Here is a 19,021-nt window from a genome sequence, read left to right as displayed (position 1 = left end):
CGCACCCGGATCCTGGCTGGGCGGGCGGGCCGCAGAGTCGCAAGGCGAGGCTGAGGGGCTCGACAAAAACTTTTAATTACAGTTCAGAGACCTTGTACAGTGCAACAGGGAGTGTCCGATCTTAATGCCCGTATCTTGGGCCCACTGCGCGCGCGTTCCCGCCCCTTCCACTTCGGGCTGCCGACCAGCCCGCCGGGGACCAGCGGGTGCGGCCGGCCGGCCACGGCCCCTGGGCTCTTCGATGGGAAGGTCACGGCCGAGGTCCCTTCCACCAGATGCGCGTCCTTTCACAACGCGCGCGCGCGCATATGTCGGTGTGTACGAGACCGTGCGTGTGAATGTCAGTGTGTGTGTGTGTTGTGTGTGTGCGTGAGTGAAGGTCAGTTGTGCGTGTGTGTACATGTCCGTGTGAGGGAGCGGGCGGGAGACCGGCGGGCAGATCCGAGGGCGGGAAGGGGGCAGGGGGGCAGGGCCGCCCGCAGACGGGCCACTGGGGAGAAGGTGGGGCGCTGAGCGGAGCCACAAGGGCCTCACTAGGATGGGCTCAAAGAGACGAGGGGTCCCCGGCCTCCATTGCGTTGGTGGTTCTTGGGGATAAATGGGTGACTGCGGGGCAGGGCGGTTGAGGGTCATCTGAGGACCCTTGGGGTGACCGTCTGTGGATAGAAACTGGGAGACTCCCGACAAAGGGAAAGAAGGACAAACAAAAGTGGAGAGAGGTGAAAGGGGAAATAACCCTGGGGGGTAAGAGACGGATGGGCGCTGGTGGCGGTGCACGTAGGAAGGGGGCCTCCGGGCTCTGACCTGGGCGACAATGTAGGGCAGCCGTGAGAAGCAGCGAGGCTTCAGGGAGCTAGCACCTTTCAGAAGGGCACCAGGGCCTTTCCCAGGGGCGGGACCCAAAAGAGGTGTGCAGGGTCATCCCTCCAGCCGTCTCAAGTACAAGGGCAGGGTCTCCCCTGCCTTCTCCTCGCTTGGGGGCTGCACCTGTCTGCCCACGACACGCTGTCCGCCCCTGAAGAGCCTCAACAGAGTCTCGGCAGTATCGGGCTGGTGGACGCAGTGGTCCTGGTATCGGGGGACTTCCTGACCTGCTCCTTACTCTCCCCCAGGCACCCCTCGGGAGAGCCACGACTGGGATGACTCTTCACGTGGAGGAGGAGAAAACCACAACCAGTCCCACGTCTCAGAGATTCCCGTTGGGACACCTCTGTTTCTGTGAGTTCCGGTGACGGGTACGGACACGCAAGTCATGACCGCCCTCTCCTAGGCCTCACCCGGTCGGCCTGGGGACATGCGCCGGGGCACAGGCACACGCGCCCTGTCCTCACTTGCCAACCTGTTCTCTCCACCTCGCTTTGCAGGGTAGTTCTCCCAGTCCAGCCCGGACGGCCTGATCTACTCAGGACTGGGCCCGCCCCTGCAGTCACCTGGCCGAGGGAGCCCACAGGTCGCATGTCCTGGGGCTGCTGGTTCTGAAGGAACGTGGGGTGGGTAACTGGGACTGAGGGAAAGCTACGTTTTCCACCTGAGGAAGGGGTGGGCTCTGACTGCAGGATTGGCGCTTCAGCAGGACTGACAGTACCTAGTTCACAGATGTTAAAAAAAAAATACACACACAAAATAAAGTATCGACATTTGTCCCCAACCTAATAACTCTCCGAAGAGAGGACACGTGCTCTGGAGAACCAGAGGTTTTCGCTGCTCCTGCTCCCTGTGCAGAAGTACCTGGCACCTGGCCCCCAGTGGCAGGGAAAACGGAACAGTCGGGTGGCGGCTCAGTCCCAAAGCAAAAAGAAGCAAGCCTACGAGACGAAGCAGGAGAGGGCTGACGACAGCTGCTGGGAATCAGGGCTGAGAGGCCGGGGGGAGGGTCGGCAGTAGGAAACCAGCGCCCTGTACAGCTCTCGTCAGGGCCTCAGGGGCACAGATGGCGGGGGAGGCCAGGAGAAGGTTCCGCGGGGGACGGGGGAGTGGGATCGCTGGGGATGGGGGTTCCTTGGATCAGGACGGAGTACCGGGACTGAGCAGAGAGCCCAGTTTGGCAAGAAAATAAAAAATACCAGGGGCAGGGGGTCCAGGTGTGGAGCCTCTTCAGCAAGAGCAGTTCGGAGTCTCTGCCCTGTCCCAGACAGGCCCCCTGGCCCCGGGCAGGGCTGTGAGTGTGGCGGGGGCACCTGGAGAGGGTGCTATCCTCCCCACGCCACCCCCGCCCCGAAGTAGTGTGGGAAACAGCAGGGTTCTCGCCCTGCCACCGGTTACCAGTGTCTTGAGTCCACCAGCTCAGGCCGGAGGCTGAGTTTCTTGAGGCTCTCATAGCCCACCACGATGACAATGCTGGAGGGCGTGGCTGAGATGATTCTGGCAGAGAGGCCCTTCATGAGGCCCCAAGGCCCCTCTTCTGCCATCAGCTGTCTGAAGGTCAGGATGATGGAGCTCTTGCCTTCAACCTGGAAATGCAACATGGCGGAAGGCCACGGGCCACAGTCAGGGCCACTCAGCGCAGCCTCGGGCTACGGTGGAAAGAACTGGACTTGGGGCCCGGGGGCCGGACGGGGCGGCACAGTGGTTTATATGGGCTCTGGTATCGGCCTGCCTGGGTTGAACTCTGCTCCCCAACTTGCTAACAGTGTAGCCTCAGGTAACGTACCTCAGTTTTCTCAGATGTAAAACAGTAACGAAGCAGACCTAACCCATGTGGTTGTTCTGGACACCAGAACCATAACTGTGAGCTGCTGTTCCTGTCATCAGGTAAGCTACTGAGCTAGGGCTCCTTGCCGTGGGGGCTCCTCTCTGGCCTCAGGGAGCCCAGGTCTGTCATTTCCATTCCCGTGTGTCAGTCCCTCTGAGTCCCCGAGGCTGGGCCCACCCCCGGCCCTGTCGCCCCCACACACCCTGGGACCCATCTTCCCTACTACACTGGAAATTGGGCTGAGGCAGAAATCTCTCTTCCCTCTCAACAGTCCTGCCCCCTGCCCTGGCCCCCCTCACTCTGCCACCCAGGTACACGTTTAGACACCACCCCCTCGGACGCTCAGCCAGCGGACAGATGCACTGCGTGTTGCACACCCCCGTACCGTGCGACATTCACAGGGCGACCCTCTGGCTGAGCATGTTGCCCACTCATCCCCACCCCGACCCTCCTCCACGCTCCCCTCTTCCTCTCCGGCACTCTCCTCTGACCACCTCTGCTCCCCTGCCCTCCCCTATCCACAGCCGCGTCAAGGGCTGCTCCAGCTCTGCTCTGGTCCTCACACGCGCTTGGTCTCCTCCAGCCTGGGAGCACTCGGAACAAGGCTCGGGAGAGAATGAGAAGGGAACCTGTGCGCTTTGGGGTCTGCAAACCAATCAGATGTCAATTGATTCATCTTCAAAAGTGGGGGTGGAAAGGGCATTCTTTCCTACAGACAAATACACCTAGATTTGCCAGCCATCTCCATCCCAACATCCTCGTATCAGGGAAGCCGACTTCACCCCCAACCTGTCGAGGTTATTTTCTTTCCCTCTCCTCCTCACCACAGCCGTGACCCCACTCTCCTGCACAGCTGTCCTCTTCAGCTACCCACATCAGATGTTCAAACCCCCGTTCTCATACAGCAGAACCTGCCATTTGTATGTTACACATGCATTCAGATTCCATTTCCTTGGATTAGGTGCTGGGGAAGCATCTTTGAGCTGAGTGCAGACAGGGACTATGATCTCTGGACAGCACCACCAAGGGCTCCGTCTCGGTAAAGAAAAGCATCGGCCGTGCTAACGGGATGAGAGGCAGGGAGGAGCCAGTGAGGCATGGCGGGGACAGGCGCGGGGGCGTGCAAGGGGGCACACATGGTGAGGGGAACGCTCTAGGCGTTTCAGAGTGCTCCGCTGCCTGCTGCACATGGTAAGTCGTAAGCACAAGGGAGGGGCCTGGCTGACCGGGACGAGGCTGGCTGGACTAGAAGGCCGTGACACAGAGAGGTCGGGGGAGCACTGGGGAGCACAGGTGACCCTTCTTACCGGGGGCAGGGAGGCCGGTCTTACCTGCACGCGGGTTCGGATGACGTCCATGGGATTGGTCAGGACGGAAGCGGTGGCCGCGGCCAGGGGCCCCGAGACGGCTTGAAAGACAATGTGCGGGCACTCCTTAGGACAGAGGTACGAGATCTGCTCTGGAAGCGAGGGAGAGACCACGGGAGAGACGTGAGGCGCCGTCCTGTCTGCCCTCACACTGCTTCTGCTCATTGGCCCAACGCGGACGGACCCTCTCCATCATCAGCCACCTTAGGTCCTGTCACTCCCATCCTCTTTTCTTTGCTTCCTTCTGAACCAAGAAAAAATGAGGACCCTCAGGCCCCTTCCGGAAGCCATGTTGGGTACATTACCCGCTGTGAACAGAGGATTCCTCTGGAGAAGGGGTTTCAGAACCTCTCTGCCTGCCAACTCCCCTCCTCTGATGAACAGAAATCCTTCCTGACGTAACAACCTTACGCGTGTGCTCTACTCCTCCCGACTCCCAGGCCAGGCAAGCACACGCCACGGGTTTTCTCACACGGGGACCCCATCGCTGGTAGGAAACATTAAAGCTGGTCTCGCCCACTGTCTCTAAGGAAGGGAGCAGGGTGACCGTGGTGGGTGAGGAGTCTTTTCACCGCGTCCCTGTCTTTCTTTTCGAATTTTAAGCCGTGAGAAGATTTTTTTAAATTGTAGTTCGTTAGCGTCCGGTATCGTGTTAGTTTCAGATGTACAGTACAGTGATCCGACACGTCTATACGGCACTCCGTGCTCTCACAGGAAGTGGACTCCTCATCCCCTTCACCTGTTTCCCCCGCCCACCTCCCCTCTGGTGGCCAGCAGTGTGTTCTCTGTAGTCAAGAGTCTGTTTTTCAGTTTTCTCTTCTTTTCTTTGTGTGTCCTGTTTCTTAAATTCCACTTATGAGTGAGATCAGATGCTATTTGTCTTTCTGTGACTGACCTATTTCACTTGGCATAATACAGTCTAGATCCAACCATGTTGTTGCAAGTCGCAAGTTTTTTTTTTTAATGGCCGAGTCACCTTCCACCGTATGTATACGCCCGTGTGAATGTTTTTAAAAATAAAAACAATCACAGCCTAAAGAGAAGGTCGTACCCTGCAGTGAGATGTTTTCTGCAGGCTCTATTAACAAAGAAGAACTCAGTTTCCAAAATGCTAATGAAGACAAGGGCATAGTGCCCAGATTCGCCCACTCCCAGCATCACTGGGAAGCTGACTGCAGTTGAATTTTTTGCTTTAGCCTCCCTAGAAGCGAGAATCAGGAGTTCACTCATTGGTTCGACCAGAGTTGACTCAGTGACTGCCGTGCACCAGCCACCCTGGCTCTTGAGGATGGAATGGTGAATAAAAGAGTCTCAAATCCCTGCCCTTAGGAAATGGGAACACAGGCAATACACAAATAAAAGGCAAAATCGATAGCTATATCAGAAGGTGATGTGTGCTACCTAGAGATAAAAATGAAGCAGGGAAGGGAGACAGGGAATGCCAGGTGTTGGGAGTGAAGGGGTTGCCTTTTAAACAAGGTGGTCATGGAAGCTCTCTCCCAGGAGGTGAAGTCTGAGCAAAGGCCTGAGGAAGAGTGCACGGATCTGTGGAAAGAACTTTCCAAGCAGAGGCAACATCCAACGCAAAGGATAGGGGCAGCAAGGCCCGTATGAATGAGCGAGGGAAAGAACACTACGCAAGGCCTGAGAGGTAAGTCATTAGGGCCTTGAAGCCACTGTGAGGCTCTGGCTTTCATTCTGAGGGAGGCTGGGTCTAGCGTGGGTCATCTCGAAGACTCCCTCTCCGTCCGCTCTCTACAGTCCAGTTCCCATAGCACCTTCGAGAGTTTTTCCCTCATGCCCCTAGTTTTCGTAATCTGTGGCCACCTAAATAAAGATGAGGGGCAGTGGGACGGTGGGAGCTGGCACTGAGCATCTCTTGACGCATCGGCCTGGCGGGACTCCTGAAGCCACAACCCCCGGCCCCCTCCCTCCCCGGGGTCACATGACCCGAGACAGAGCGGCCTGCCGGCACCTCCTCAGACGTGTCCCGGCTCTCCTGAGAAGGTGGCATCTGGACGGGCACTGCCAGCCTCCGTGGGCCTGTCGGCACTGGCCCCTAGGTCTGCCGGCCACAGCAGGATTCGGATTCCAATTGCAATCACACACACGTGCCCTTTTCCTGTGACTTAGGGACAGGATGAAAAGCCAAAGCCAGGCAGTGGGGGAGGAAGCCCCATGTTTTTGCTCTGTTATTCACTCAGCAAGTGCTTACTGGGCACCTGTTATCTGCAAAGCAGAAGATAAACCCAGGCTGACCTGGGTTAAGTCCCTCCTGGCTAAATGTCTGTGGACAGTAATATAAATGCATATTTATTTAATGCTACTGGATGCCACGCACTGTGGTGAGCACAGGACATACAACAGGGGAATGAACGGTGTCTTCATGGGACTCACAGCCTAATTAAGGAGCTGTGAGTGAGGGATAAAATGATCGCAAATGGTGACAAGTGCTATGAAGGAAACAAGCTGAAAAGAACAGAAAGAGCCCTCTTTCCAACTGGGTGAAGAGGTCTGTGCAAAGGTGGCGATGTCAGCCGAGGCTTGAAGCACGAGAAGGGCAGGGGGTGGGGCGTTTCCAGGCTGAAAGAACATCATCTGCAAAAGCGGAGAGGTGAGGACAGAGCGTGGTGTATTTCAGGAACCGAGAGAAAGACAGGACGGAGCTGAGGGAGGCAAGCGAGGCCGGCAGTGAGGCTGGCCCAGCAGACGGGCCGGATCACGTGGACTTGCACGGACCAGGAGCACGTTCGGTTTTATTCTAAGGGCCCAGAAGGCAGCGTGGGTAGATTTTAAGCAAAAGGGAATGACAAGAACCAATCTCCTCATTCAACAAATATTTACTAAGCACACGTGTCACAGAGCCTGGCACATAGTGCATATTCATAAATGGTAGTTTCCTCCCACTTCCAAGAAACTTCCCAATTTTATCTCAATAAAACTAGGAAGAAATGCATTTTAAAAAAAGGAACCTTGGGGCACTTGAGTGGCTCCATCAATTAAGTGTTTGACTCTTGCCTCGCGTCATGATCTCATGGTTTGTGAGATCGAGCCCTGTGTCGGGCTCTGTGCTAACAAGCGCAGAGCCTGCTTGGGATTCTCTCTCTTCCCCTCGCTCTCTCTCTACTCCTCTCCTGCTAGCTCATGCGCTCTCTCATGTGCACTCTCTCTCTCTCTCTCTCTCTTAAATAAACTTAAAAAAAAAAAAAAAGGAACCTTTCCACCTAGTCGAAAAAATAATAACATCAGGCAAGCAATAAGGTGCCCCCCAAAAGATTCAAGCACTGCCCCAGGGGCTGTAAGGAGGGAAAGATCACCTGTTGAAGGTTAAGGGCTATGTAGGGAGATGCGACAGGGGCAGCAAGGAGCACTTCAGGAAAGTCATGATTTCACCAGGGTAAGTGGGCCTGGAGGGCACCCAGGCAGAGGGGTGAGAAGAACAAAGCAGGGGTGAGGGAGACGGTGCACAGTGGAGGCAGTGTGGGTTATCTGGCTGCAGCAGACTGCACGAGGGGAGGCTTCACTGTGAAGGGAGGCTGAAGAGACAGGGTTGCACTCAGTGAGCAGTGGAGCCCCAGAGCATCACAACCAGGGATTAAATCGTGAATGTTAGGAGCATGTGATAGGTGGGAAGGGAGAGCAGCTAGAGGGCTGGTGCGGCACCCAGCAGAGTGAAAACTGAGGCACGGTTTCCAGGAAAGGCAGGAGGAATGGAGAGCGAGTAGGAAAGGCATTCTGGGGTCACCAGGACGAGATGTGGGGACAAGGAAGAGGGGATGGCAAGCACAGTCCCTAGGGCTTTGGTCTCAGTGCTGTGGAGAATGATGAGGCCACTAAGGGAAGGAAGAGGGTCAGAAGGGAAAGCCGGCTTGGGATGAAAAACAGTTAAGTATGTAACATTTCAGACGGAAATGCACGCATCCAAGTCAAGAGGGTCCGACAGTCAGAGTGTCTGTCCAGAACTCTGAAAGTTAGTCTGGGGACGGAAAGAGGTTTTCTGACATGTTAGAAAAGTACAACTCAACTATAAATAAAATCAAGTGAGGAGAGAAGGGTGAAGACAGATGCTAGAGAAAATGCTCCCGTTTCCTAGAGGTTTGTGGGGGTTTTTTGTTGTTGTTTTTAAGTATTGATTTATTTTGCGAGAGACAGGGAGAGAGAGGGAGAGAGAAAGAGAGACAGACAATCCCAAGCAGGCTCCATGTTCAGCATAGAGTCCAGTGCTAGGGCTCAGTCTCACAACCATGAGATCATGACCTGAGCCAAAATCAAGAGTCAGACACTTAACTGACTGAGCCACCTAGGTACCCAGAGTTGTTGTTTTTTCTTTTCTTTTTTTTAACATTAAGATGACCAGGATCCACTCCCAAAGAATCTGATGCAGAATCAGGGGTGAAATCCAGGTATGTGAACTTTACCAAATACTCTAGAAAGACTGTGTTAAACAGAAGAGAGAAACAGAACTAGCAATAAAGAAGAAGGTGCGATCAGGAAAGTAGTGGCATAGGGACAGAATGATTTTTTTTTAATGTTGTTTTTTTTTTTTTTAATTTTTTTAATGCTTATTTATTTTTGAGAGAGGTAGGGAGAGACAGAACGTGAGCAGGGGAAGGGCAGACACAGAATCCGAAGCATGCTCCAGGCTCTGAGCTGTTGGTACAGAGCCTGACATAGGGCTCGAACCCACGAACCGTGACATCATGACCTGAGCCGAAGTCGGACACCCAACCGACTGAGCCACCCAGGCGCCCCAGGACAGAATGATTATAGGTGAGGAAGTCATTATGAAATCTGGTTAGAAAGGTCCCAAATGGGTTGGATAGAATGTCCATTGCCAGCAGCAGGGATCAGGGAGGTTACAAGCACAGACGGTCCTCATGGGAGTTTGGTGGCCACCTAAAGCTGTGGATGTCGAGGGTGGCAGGCACACTCAGGTCCTGCTCTGGGCAGTGTGGTCTGACCTTTCAGAAGGAAATCTGGTATTATGTTTATTGAGGGCCTCAAAAATGTCATCTTTGGGCCCAGTAATCCGTTCGGGGAAATACTCAAAAAGAAGTAAAATGTCTTATGAACCAAAATACATCACAGGAGTGGAGAGGTTCAAGGTCCTACACCATCTTGAACTTAACAATGCTGAGGAAAGGCATGCAAGTCAAATGCTCATCTGAAACCTGAAATTTCACGTTCAGATCCCAAGTATCCCATGAGTTTTGTGCTTCCTCGTCTTCCACTTCTCTGCCAATATTCCACTAACCCTTGTTGACTCTGATGCGCCCAGAATGTACTTTATGTCCTACAGTCATCGACTTTACTTGTGTGATTCCCCCACGATGATGTGAGCTCCCGGAAGGAAGAACCAGGTATTATGATCCGTGAACCCTCCTGGAGTCAAATGTTTGCTGGATGAACAGCCCACTCTCCCATTAAATCCTCCACCATAGCAAGCGCAAAACCACAGCAGCTCAGCCCCGTCAGCAGGCCCACCCTCTGCGCCGACTCTCCTGGGCCCCACTTACCTGCATAGAAGTGATAGAAGGGCCACCAGACGGCGCTATTTGGGATGTAGGTAAGCAGTGAAGCCACGTAGCCTCGGTAGAAGCCTCGAAGCCCATCAGCCCGCAAGATCTGTCTGATGATGTCCTTGGTCTGGCCGAAGGCAACCACCCCTCGTCCCTCCAGGCTCCCTTGCACTTGGAAGCGGCCCATTCTCTCGCCCTTGCGCTGCATCATCAGGTGCTGGGACACCACGTCAATGGGCACCGTGATGCTCTGGGCCACCAGGGAGGCCGAGCCCCCGGCCACCAGCGATTTGACCGTGTTGCTCTGGCTGTAGTCGGCGACAAACTTCCGGGTGAGCTCGTACGTGGTGACATAGCACTGGCCAGAGATGAGGGTGAAGGTGTTGACCAGGAACCCCCGGTAGAGGCCAGTCACGCCATCTGCTCGCAGGATCTTGATGAAGGCGTCAAAAGTCCCGTGGTAGAGGCTCTTGCCTTTCTGAACCTGCAGCCGGGTGCGGATGAGGGTAAAGGGGTAGACGCTGACACGGATCATCATCGTCATCGCCACACCAAACACGTAGAACTTCTTCTTGTCCAGGTGTTCCCACTCGATGATCTGGATGTTGCGTTTGTCCTCCATGGTGCCTGAAGACCTGGAGATGTGAGCGGGCGGGTAGATGCGGAAAAGGAGGCCAGAACCTCGCACTCGGCCCTCCTGGCCGGGCTCTGACCACCCTCCCCCCCAGTTTCATCTCCTGGGGTACTCACGGCCCCAAAGCTTAGATTCCACCCAGTCTAGCTTGGCCAACTCTCGCCTGAGCCTTCCTTCACGGATCAGGGTGCTGCCCCTTCTCTCTCCTTTATCAGCCCTGTCCTCACGTCAGTGACTCCCTAGGCTCCATGCCCGCCTAGGCTCCCTGCCCTGGGCTCATCAAACGGCCCATTCCGGTCTCTGCCTCTGCCTGGGCCCCGGTGTCATGGTCCGTTCTCCTCCTTCTCTGCGCACCCAGGCAGAGCTCAGGATGCTGAGGACAAACCACCTGGCCAGATGCAAGGCCTTCAAGTGGGCTAAAGGGACGTCACTAAGTGACACAGCAGGTTCCCAGCAATGAAGGGAAGTGCTCCATTTCAGATGAGGAGGCAAGGCCTTGACCTTTCACCCTCAGCAGGGTGCCTCTTTTGTCACCATTACTAGCTGCCTCGCCTTAATCTCTGGTCCCCAACACCCCCCCCCCCATCCTGACCCCACACGCACCACCCTTACATGGCTTCCAGTCCACATTAGAAGAAAGTGTGGCACCCCCCCCACCTCTCCCCTCCCTCCGATGAAAGGAGTTAGAAAGTTAGGAACAAGCCAAAGGTCGGAGTCCTCTTTGGTTATTAGATAACTCACTCTAGAGAAAGAAAAAAACCAGCAGAGAGCTAAGTAGTTTCCCCGAAGAGCCTTGAGAACGACACAGTAGAGAACGTGTCTGCCCCTTTCACCCCCAAGCATATAAATCATAACCTCCGTCCTGTATAATGAGGGGACATTTCAAAGTGACAAGGAAGATACAGATTCTGCCTTCGAGAAACTCACAGTCTATTCGAGATGACACGGTATCCCTCCGGGAATGAATGTAAGATACAGAAAGAAACCAGGGCAAATCACTGCACATGTGGCTCTCATGTCAAGTGTATCCTTCGCCTGAGTTTCCAAATAAAAGTAATACTAATAATTGTATAAAATTAGGAGCCTCCAACTCAAGAACTGTCAAATAAGAGGTCATGATATATTGGACATATTCTTCGTGACAATGCAATGTGTTCCTGCGTAAGAAACTGGACATTTTCAGCCAGAGGGGAAACTGGGAAGTGAAACCGGTAGTGAACAGTCAGGCTGCCCAGGCTTTGAGAGAAATCCCTACAGGCTGGGAACGGAGGTGGCCACCTCAAAGGGACAAGTCTAGAAGCTGAAGTGCTCCCGCGGCCAGTGCCTTGGCAAACCTCGTGTCAAGTGTCTAAACAGAATCCCATCCTAAACCACCTTCTGCAACCCAAGGTCCCAGCCTAAGGAGCCTCCCGCCTTCCCATGGAAGTCAGCGGAGAAGCAAGGTTGGCGCTCCGGAATGCACCGAGCTGGACAGTGTGAATGGTGTCACCTTCTCTATGTACAGGCTACCTGCGGAGCAAGCTGGCCATGCGTGGGCTGCTGAACAAGCGAGAAGATCCCCTGGAGGACAGACGTATTTGAATGGAGGCCGAGCAGGTAGACAATGAAACAAGAGAACGATGGCTTAGGACAATGAGGTTGCCAGAATGGAGAGTCTAGGCTGCGGGAGATGAGTGAAAGGAACACTACTGTGTCACCTGCTGGGGACAAAAGTGGCCCTTCCTCCCCAGCCTCAGACTGGGACACCCACCAAATCCAGCAGGGCAGTCTTCTCCTTTGAGGCCTTCAGGAGAAGGTGGTCACCGTCTGCCCTGCCCAGAGTGTGACCCAGGGTCCCATGGTCATGTTTCCCAAACCACTGAGCAATGAGGAGAGAGAGGGAGAGAGAGAGAGAGACTCTAGGATTTACCGAGCACCTATCACCTCATATAATCCGTACAACCTAGCCTGTGCAGTTAGACACTTCGGCTAAATGAGAAAACAGAGCATCAGAGAAGTTAAAAGGAACAGGTCCAAGGTCACCCAGCTGGTCAGCAGTGAGGGCAGTGATGAGCCAAGATCTTCTACCTACACTACCACGCCTTCTGCCCCACGGGAACTGAGGCTCCAGCACAAATCACACTGCTCAGCCTAAAGCCAAGTCACCCCTACCTGTGGGAGGCAGAATGAATGCCCTCATGACTACCAGTCCCCCAAGGGTTCAGCATAGGCTCCGGGCCCTGCAGATGACCAGGGCTTTCTGTCAGCTTTGTTCCAGAGAAACCAAGATCTGCCCATGCTTTCCCAGTGTGCCGGTGGGGAGAGCTGAGTGGCCAGTGGGCACATGGTTGTCACAGGACAAACACGGCTGGGCTCAAGCACGAGGGCCTCCTGCCGGGCTTGTGCAAGCCGTGTGCTAGGCCGGGCAGAAAGGAGGAGCAGCGAAGGATTCTGTTCCAGGACCTGGCTTTGGGGGCACCTTCTCGACTCGTCAAGCTGAATCACAAAGTACCAGTATCTCCCGCTGAGAAACCCGAAGGCAGGACCCGTGCCCCTTTTCTGCTTTCCTCCGTCTCTTACGTGAGCCAGTTGATGTTAAATTCCCGAAAGGAAGGAGGACTCTCCCCTCCGAGGCCAAAGCAGATAACTCCTACCATCGCCGTGGTGACAGGAGGAGCCACTAAGGGTCATGCCTCAGAGGAATAAGCCTCTAAGTTGAAGGGGAGAGGGCACTGCACTCACTGCCTCTACCCCTTCCAAAGGTGGGGCTGTGCGGCAAGGGTGGGATCTCAACCTGCTCTTTGTTACATAACTTCCCAACCTCCTGCTGACATATCAAAACCAGTTCTTCTTGTTCTACCCTCTGGAGAATCCTCTTTACAGACTCCTGTCCGCCTTCCAGCCTTCCCCTCTCCCAACTCAATCAGCCCCGGCTCTTTATGGCCCCTTCCTGGCTATTTGTGCACACAGCTCCAATTCTGAATTTCCTCCCACCTTTCAACCCTGCTCAGATGACCCAGAGCATCCTGAAACCATCACATGAGATGTCAGAGGCAGAGCCACCAGCGCAAAGGGACAAACTGGTGGTCTCGGTACACCTCCCTTCCTTCCACTCCCGCTCTTCCTGAACCAGAAACATCACGCCAGACTAGTCACTAGGCTCTGACAGAAGATTCTGGTTAGAGGCAAGGCAGTGTCACCTGGAAGGCCAGGTCACGAGGTGGAAAGAACACTAGTACTCAGGAGATCCGGGTTTGAGTTCTACTTCCATTACTTACTGGTAGGGTTGGAACCAAGTCGCTTCATTGAAACTCGGTTTCCTCATCGGTGAGAGGGGGCTAGTGAAGCCTGCCACGGCTATATAAAAGTGTGGTGCAACTCATGTGAGGTAATAAGCGTGAAAGCATTTTGTAACAGCCAAGCATTTCTATCATTGCAGAAAGTCCTGTTAGACAATGCTGCACAGACCACATGCACACAGACCACAGCATGGACATTACCTGGGAGCTTGTTAGAAATACAGAATATCAGGATGCATGCTTAGGGGCGCCTGGGTGGCGCAGTCGGTTACGCGTCCGACTTCAGCCAGGTCACGATCTCGCGGTCCGTGAGTTCGAGCCCCGCGTCGGGCTCTGGGCTGATGGCTCGGAGCCTGGGGCCTGTTTCCGATTCTGTGTCTCCCTGTCTCTCTGCCCCTCCCCCGTTCATGCTCTGTCTCTCTCTGTCCCAAAAATAAATAAACATTGAGGATGCATGCTTAGACCTTTTGAGTAAGAGCCAACATTTTAACAAGTTCTCTGGGTGACCAGTGTGTGTCAGCGTTTGGACAACAGCGCTTTACATATAAAGGGCCGTCAGTATTACAACAATGATAAAAACGACTCTAAGGGTCCAGGACCATGATGGCTCCATCCGGACTCGTCACCAGAACTGGGCCCAATGATGACTAGCGGACGCATTCAGATCTTTTCCGCCAACCACCCCACCAAAGCAAAAATCCCGGACACCACACCCGTGCGGTTGGGTCTCGGATTCTCAGCTGGAAACAGGATCTTTGCTTCCCCCTTCTGTTCGTCTGCTCTCCCTCTGCATGTGCATCAGATTCTGCATCCCGGGAGCGACCCGCGACGTGAACGCGAATATATATATACATGCTGGCCCACGTGTCCTAATGAATATGCCTGTCCCTAGGGGAGGTCCCTGGCGTTGCCTCCGACCCCTCCTTTGAGGGAATCTCCTCCCTCGGTCGCCGTGAGTTCCCACCCAGCCCTCCTTTGGTCTTCCACCCACGTGACCCCTCATCCTAGACACCACATGACACCCCTTTATGCAGCCTCTGTCCTGCTCCCCGCACAGCCACCCTCGGCTGGGTCTTCAGACGTGGCCCCCGCCACGCCTCTCGCCCCGCTTCTGTCGCTGGCGGCGAGCCTCACGCCCCTCCGACTGGAAGAGATGCTTCGCTGGAGTCGCCCTGCACCTCCAGAGCTGCGTGGCGGGCTCCCGTGGACCTGCAGGCAGCCCTGCCTCCCTGACAGGTCCAGGTCCTCGGAGACCTTCGTCGCCAGGCACCCCACGCCGGTGCTTTCTTACCTTCTCCGATCACGGCGGTTCCGCCGCGTCCGAGGCGAACTCCAAGCCCGGACCTCTAGGCCACAGCTCCCACTCTAGCCTCCATGCCTGGCGACCGCCGGCCTCCGCTCGCATCTTCCCCCATCTCGACCCGGCTCCTGGTACGGCCGGAACCGGAAATTGGGACACTGTCATTCCCGCCCCCTGGCGGGGGTGCCCTGTGAGGCAACTCCACCAATGGAGTACTGAGCCTTGAGCCTCTGCCCCCGCCCCCGAAGAGTGGATGGGCGGGTCCTGTGGCCATATTGATTTCGGGCAGAAGCCACGCCTCCACTGGCTTCGTTCTGCCCTCAGCTCTACGGCGCGTGCGTGTCCTTTCTCCTTCGCCGAAACCGAGTCGCCGGGCGCTTCTGGGAGATACTGATGAAAGTGGGTCACCTTGTGTTTTGGGTCTGTTGGCTATCTTAAATTCAATGTAATCTGTAATTTTCTCATCTGTAAATCCAAAATAGTAGAGGCCAGTGTGCAGGAGGAAGGACTCAAATGGGTTAGAATAACCCGTTTTGAGGTTTGCGGACTCAAAACATTGCAGGGATGGGGGACATCCTGGAGGTGCAGTAAATGACATTAGGGTCTCTTCTGGCTCTGACATTATTTGCCCGTTGAGTGTCTGGCTGTGGCTCAGGTCATTGTCTTGGGGTTCCTGAGGTCCAGCCCCGCATAGGGCACTTAGCGGTCAGCGCAGAGCCTGCTTTGGATCCTCTTTCTCTGCACCTCCCCGGATCGTGCTCTCTCTCCCTCTCTCCAGGAAAAAAAAAAAAAATTTTTTTTAAATAAAAGGAGGAGATGAGGGACTGGGGGGCCAGAGTGGAGAATCAGTTCACTTCAAGAGATATTTCTACAAGTCAGCAACAAAGACCATCAACCCAATTTAAAAACGAATAGAAGGCAGGCCGCCTGGGTGGCTCAGTCGGTTAAGTGACTGACTTCGGCTCAGGTTATGATCTCACAGTTTTTGAGTTCCAGCCCGCGTTGGCCTCTGTGCTGACAGCTTGGAGCCTGCTTCAGATTCTGTCTCTCTCTCTCGGCTCCTCCCCAACTCGCTTGCTCTCTGTCTGTCTCTCAAAAGTAAATATTAAAAATATTTTTTAAAAAATAGACAAAGGGTTCGAATAGACATTCTTTTCCTTACCTCGGTTCATTAATAAGTATATTCTTCCATTTGCCCAGACCAAAAATCTGGGGGCCATCGCTGAATTTTCTCTTTTTCTCACTCATCACATGCAATCTATCATCAGACACCTTTGGTTTTATCTTAAAAATATACCCAGGGGACCTGGATGACTCAGTCCCTTAAGCGACTGACTCTTGGTTTTCGCTCAGGTCATGATCTCACATTTGTGGGATGGAACCCCGCATCGGACTCTGTGCTGACAGCACGGAGCCTGCTTGGGATCTTCTCTCTCTCTCTTTATCTCTCTCTCAAAATAAACTTAAAAAAATAAATTAAAAAAAAAAAAAAAAAATATATATATATATATATATATATATATATATATATATATCTCCAGAGCTTGGCCACTTCCCACCTCCATACTGCCACCTGGATTATCCCAGCAGCTACCTCACAGATTTCTTTGTTGATGCTTGCTCCTGCTATGTTCTAATCACAAAGAAGCAGCCAGAATGATGCCTTTGAATTCTAAGTCAGATCATTTTCCCTCCCCTTTTCGAAACACTCTGGTGGTTCCCCATTTACTCAGAATAAAAACCAACATCTACGTGGCAATGGCCTACAGGGTCCTACAATCTCTCTCATACCCACCCCCAGTATCTTTCTCCTTTCATCTACCTCTATCACTCCTGCCTCAGGACCTTTGCATGGGCTTCTGCTTAAATCTGGAGGCATTTCCTCTGCCATCCACATAGCCCATGCTTTCATTTACTTCATGTTCCATTGCTCAAACTCTGCCCTATCAGTGAGACCTACTCTGAATCTCCTATTTAAAATTGTACAGGGACGCCTGGGTGGCGTAGTGAGTTAAGCATCCAACTTGGCTCGGGTCACGTTCTCACGGTTTGCGGGTTTGAGCTCCACATTGGGGTCTGTGCTGACAGCTCAGAGTCTGGAGCCTGCTTCAGACTCTGTGTCTCCCTCTTTCTCTGCCCCTCCCCCGCTAGCACTCTGTCTCTTAAAATAATAATAATAATAAACATTAAAAAATTTTAAATTGTACACACTCCTTCCACTCAAGCTTCTTTCTGCCACTCGATTCTTTCCTTCATAGCACATCACCATCTAATGTCGGTACGTGTTTGACTTATGTATCTATTATTATCTGTCTCCCACACTAGAATGTATGTGTGCTCTATGATCACAAGACTTGTGTGTTCTGCTCAGTAGTGTGCCCTCGGCACCTGACAGCGCCTGTCACATAAAAAGTGCTCAGTGAATATTTGAATGAATGAATGAATGGATTTCAGCACTGAGAGTGCTTACCATATGCCAGGCACACAGACACCCGGCGAAGGAGCAAGCAAGGGGGGGGGGGTGGGGGCACTAATTCTGCATGGTAGGTTAGAGAAGAATCTGGAGGGGATGATGTTCTAGGTGGGAGAAGAACCTCACTGTTCGTTCCGTGAGGCAGGATGTCTGTTCATCTCTGTGTTAGCGAGACGTGGAATAACGCCGGGCATTCGGGAAAGGTTTCCACAAAACTGCACAGAGGTGCTCAGAAGCTGTAAGTAGCACCAAGGCGTGTTTGGAGGAGCTGGAGGGAAGGCACGCTGTTCCGAGGTTTTCGTTTCTGTATTCTGGATCTAACGAAAAGCCATCTCAAGTGTTAGGAAGAATTTTTTTTTTTTTTTTTTTTTTTAAGTAAGCTTCTCTTGACCCTGACCAGAGAATGGAGACTGGAGGCGAGTGGCAGAAAGGTGGCAGAGACTGGTGCGGGGCCGGCTCTGGTTGTCTCGGTGAAGTGGTCGGGACCCGGTGGGACTGCAGAGGTGCCGAGGAGTTCGAGGGTGAGCGAGGAGGAGGGGGGGGGCTGGGGACCCACCCAGTGGTGTGGAGGGGTGGCAGAGAGGACGCGTAGGGTGAGTTCCAAGCCTCCCCTCGTAGGGGAACATTGGAGGGGAGCAGGTCTGGAGGGGATGACAAACTGAACCTGGGAGATGGTGCGTTAGAGACGCCTGGGGTGTGTCTAGTTACAGGTAAGCAGTAGCTAGAGGGGCGGGCAATGCCCTGTCCCCCACGATACCTCTTCCCAGTGGCCTGCCCTGTTGCTGCGTAGTGAGCCCTGTGAGGACAGGAAGCAGACCTGACCCTGTGTCTCCCGCCGTCTAGGCCAAGTTCTGAGCCATAGCAGGTGCCGAGTGCATGTTCGCCAGATGGATGGGCGGATGCGCGTCCTTGGTTAAGAGGCGGGAGTGGAAGCAGCAGGCTTGGAGACCTCAGAGGGAGGGAACCCCTGTCCGAGGGAACCCCTCGAGAACCCCTGTCCCTGTCCGAGGGAACCCTCAGAGGGAGAGAACAGAGCTCGCGGGAACGAGATGCAGAGGCAGACGGGGAGGCAGGTGAGCACGAGGGCACCGCAGCCAGAGACCAAAGGACAGGTGTTGCAGGAAGGAATTGTCGCCGAAGTCTGCAGAGAGGTCACATCGGGTGAGACTGACCAAGGCTGTGCTCTCACAAACGGTAAGCACCCCCGAGGCCTTGGTCGCCCGAGCGTAGCGCCCCACGCTGCAGGCTGTGGACCTTCTTTCTGACAGGTGAGGAGCTGGGGGGCCGGGGTGGGGGGGCAGACAGGGGAGGCTTCTGCACTCACAGCAGGTGCCGCCCCGGAGGCGTGTCCTGCCCGAGGCCCCACAGCCCCGGGTCTCCAGGCCAGCAGGGGAGCCGCGGGAGAAGGCTGGCGGGTCCTTGGAAGAGTGGAAGCCAGGCCCGGGGTAAGAGTGCACTGGGGGGCGGAGGAAGAGGAGTCAGCAGGGGAGAGAGAAGCCCCTAGAGAAGCCACGTAAGGCCAGCAACGAAGACACGGCAGGCGGGATCTGGAGGGGACCCCTGTGCATCGAGTTGACAACAGCCAAGAGGTGCGGCCAACCGGGCGTCCGCCCACAGATGAGCAGGTGAGGACATCGAGGCCAGCGCCCCCGGCGGAGCACGCGTCAGCCCCCAGAGAGGAGGGAACGCATCCTGGGCCCAGGCTACGCCACGGTGACCCTGGAGGATGCTATGGTGAGTGGAAAAAGCCAGTCGCGG

General features: G+C 54.4%; 1 protein-coding gene across 2 annotated transcripts; it reads right to left on the bottom strand.

Moving 5' to 3' along the window:
- Positions 1–51: 51 nt before the first annotated feature.
- On the bottom strand, positions 52–14,949 carry SLC25A44 (solute carrier family 25 member 44). 2 transcript variants are annotated; one of them, XM_045454471.1, is made up of 4 exons: positions 14,782–14,945; positions 9,576–10,213; positions 4,024–4,151; positions 52–2,450 (listed from the first exon to the last, which is right to left on the bottom strand). In XM_045454471.1, the coding sequence occupies exons 2-4, from the start codon at positions 10,198–10,200 to the stop codon at positions 2,259–2,261; spliced, it is 945 nt and encodes a 314-aa protein (XP_045310427.1). In that variant the 5' UTR covers positions 10,201–10,213; positions 14,782–14,945; the 3' UTR covers positions 52–2,258. The 2 variants fall into 2 exon arrangements, with proteins under 2 accessions (XP_045310427.1, XP_045310428.1); XM_045454472.1 differs by lacking the exon at positions 52–2,450 and adding an exon at positions 3,335–3,753 and having other exon boundaries at positions 14,782–14,949.
- Between the last annotated feature and the right edge of the window lie 4,072 nt (positions 14,950–19,021).

This window comes from Leopardus geoffroyi, chromosome C3, assembly GCF_018350155.1.
Source record: "Leopardus geoffroyi isolate Oge1 chromosome C3, O.geoffroyi_Oge1_pat1.0, whole genome shotgun sequence".
NCBI lineage: Eukaryota > Metazoa > Chordata > Mammalia > Carnivora > Felidae > Leopardus > Leopardus geoffroyi.
The sequence above is the reverse complement of the archived record's forward strand: the minus strand, read 5'-3'. Positions and strand labels throughout refer to the sequence as shown.

Coding starts and splice junctions, on each gene's coding strand:
- SLC25A44 (XM_045454471.1), bottom strand. CDS start 10,200: ATGGAGGACAAACGCAACATCCAGATCATCGAGTGGGAACACCTGGAC. Junction 4,152..9,575: donor CTTCTATCACTTCTATGCAG/GTAAGTGGGGCC, acceptor CCTCGCTTCCAG/AGCAGATCTCGTACCTCTGT. Junction 2,451..4,023: donor TCATCCGAACCCGCGTGCAG/GTAAGACCGGCC, acceptor TTGCATTTCCAG/GTTGAAGGCAAGAGCTCCAT.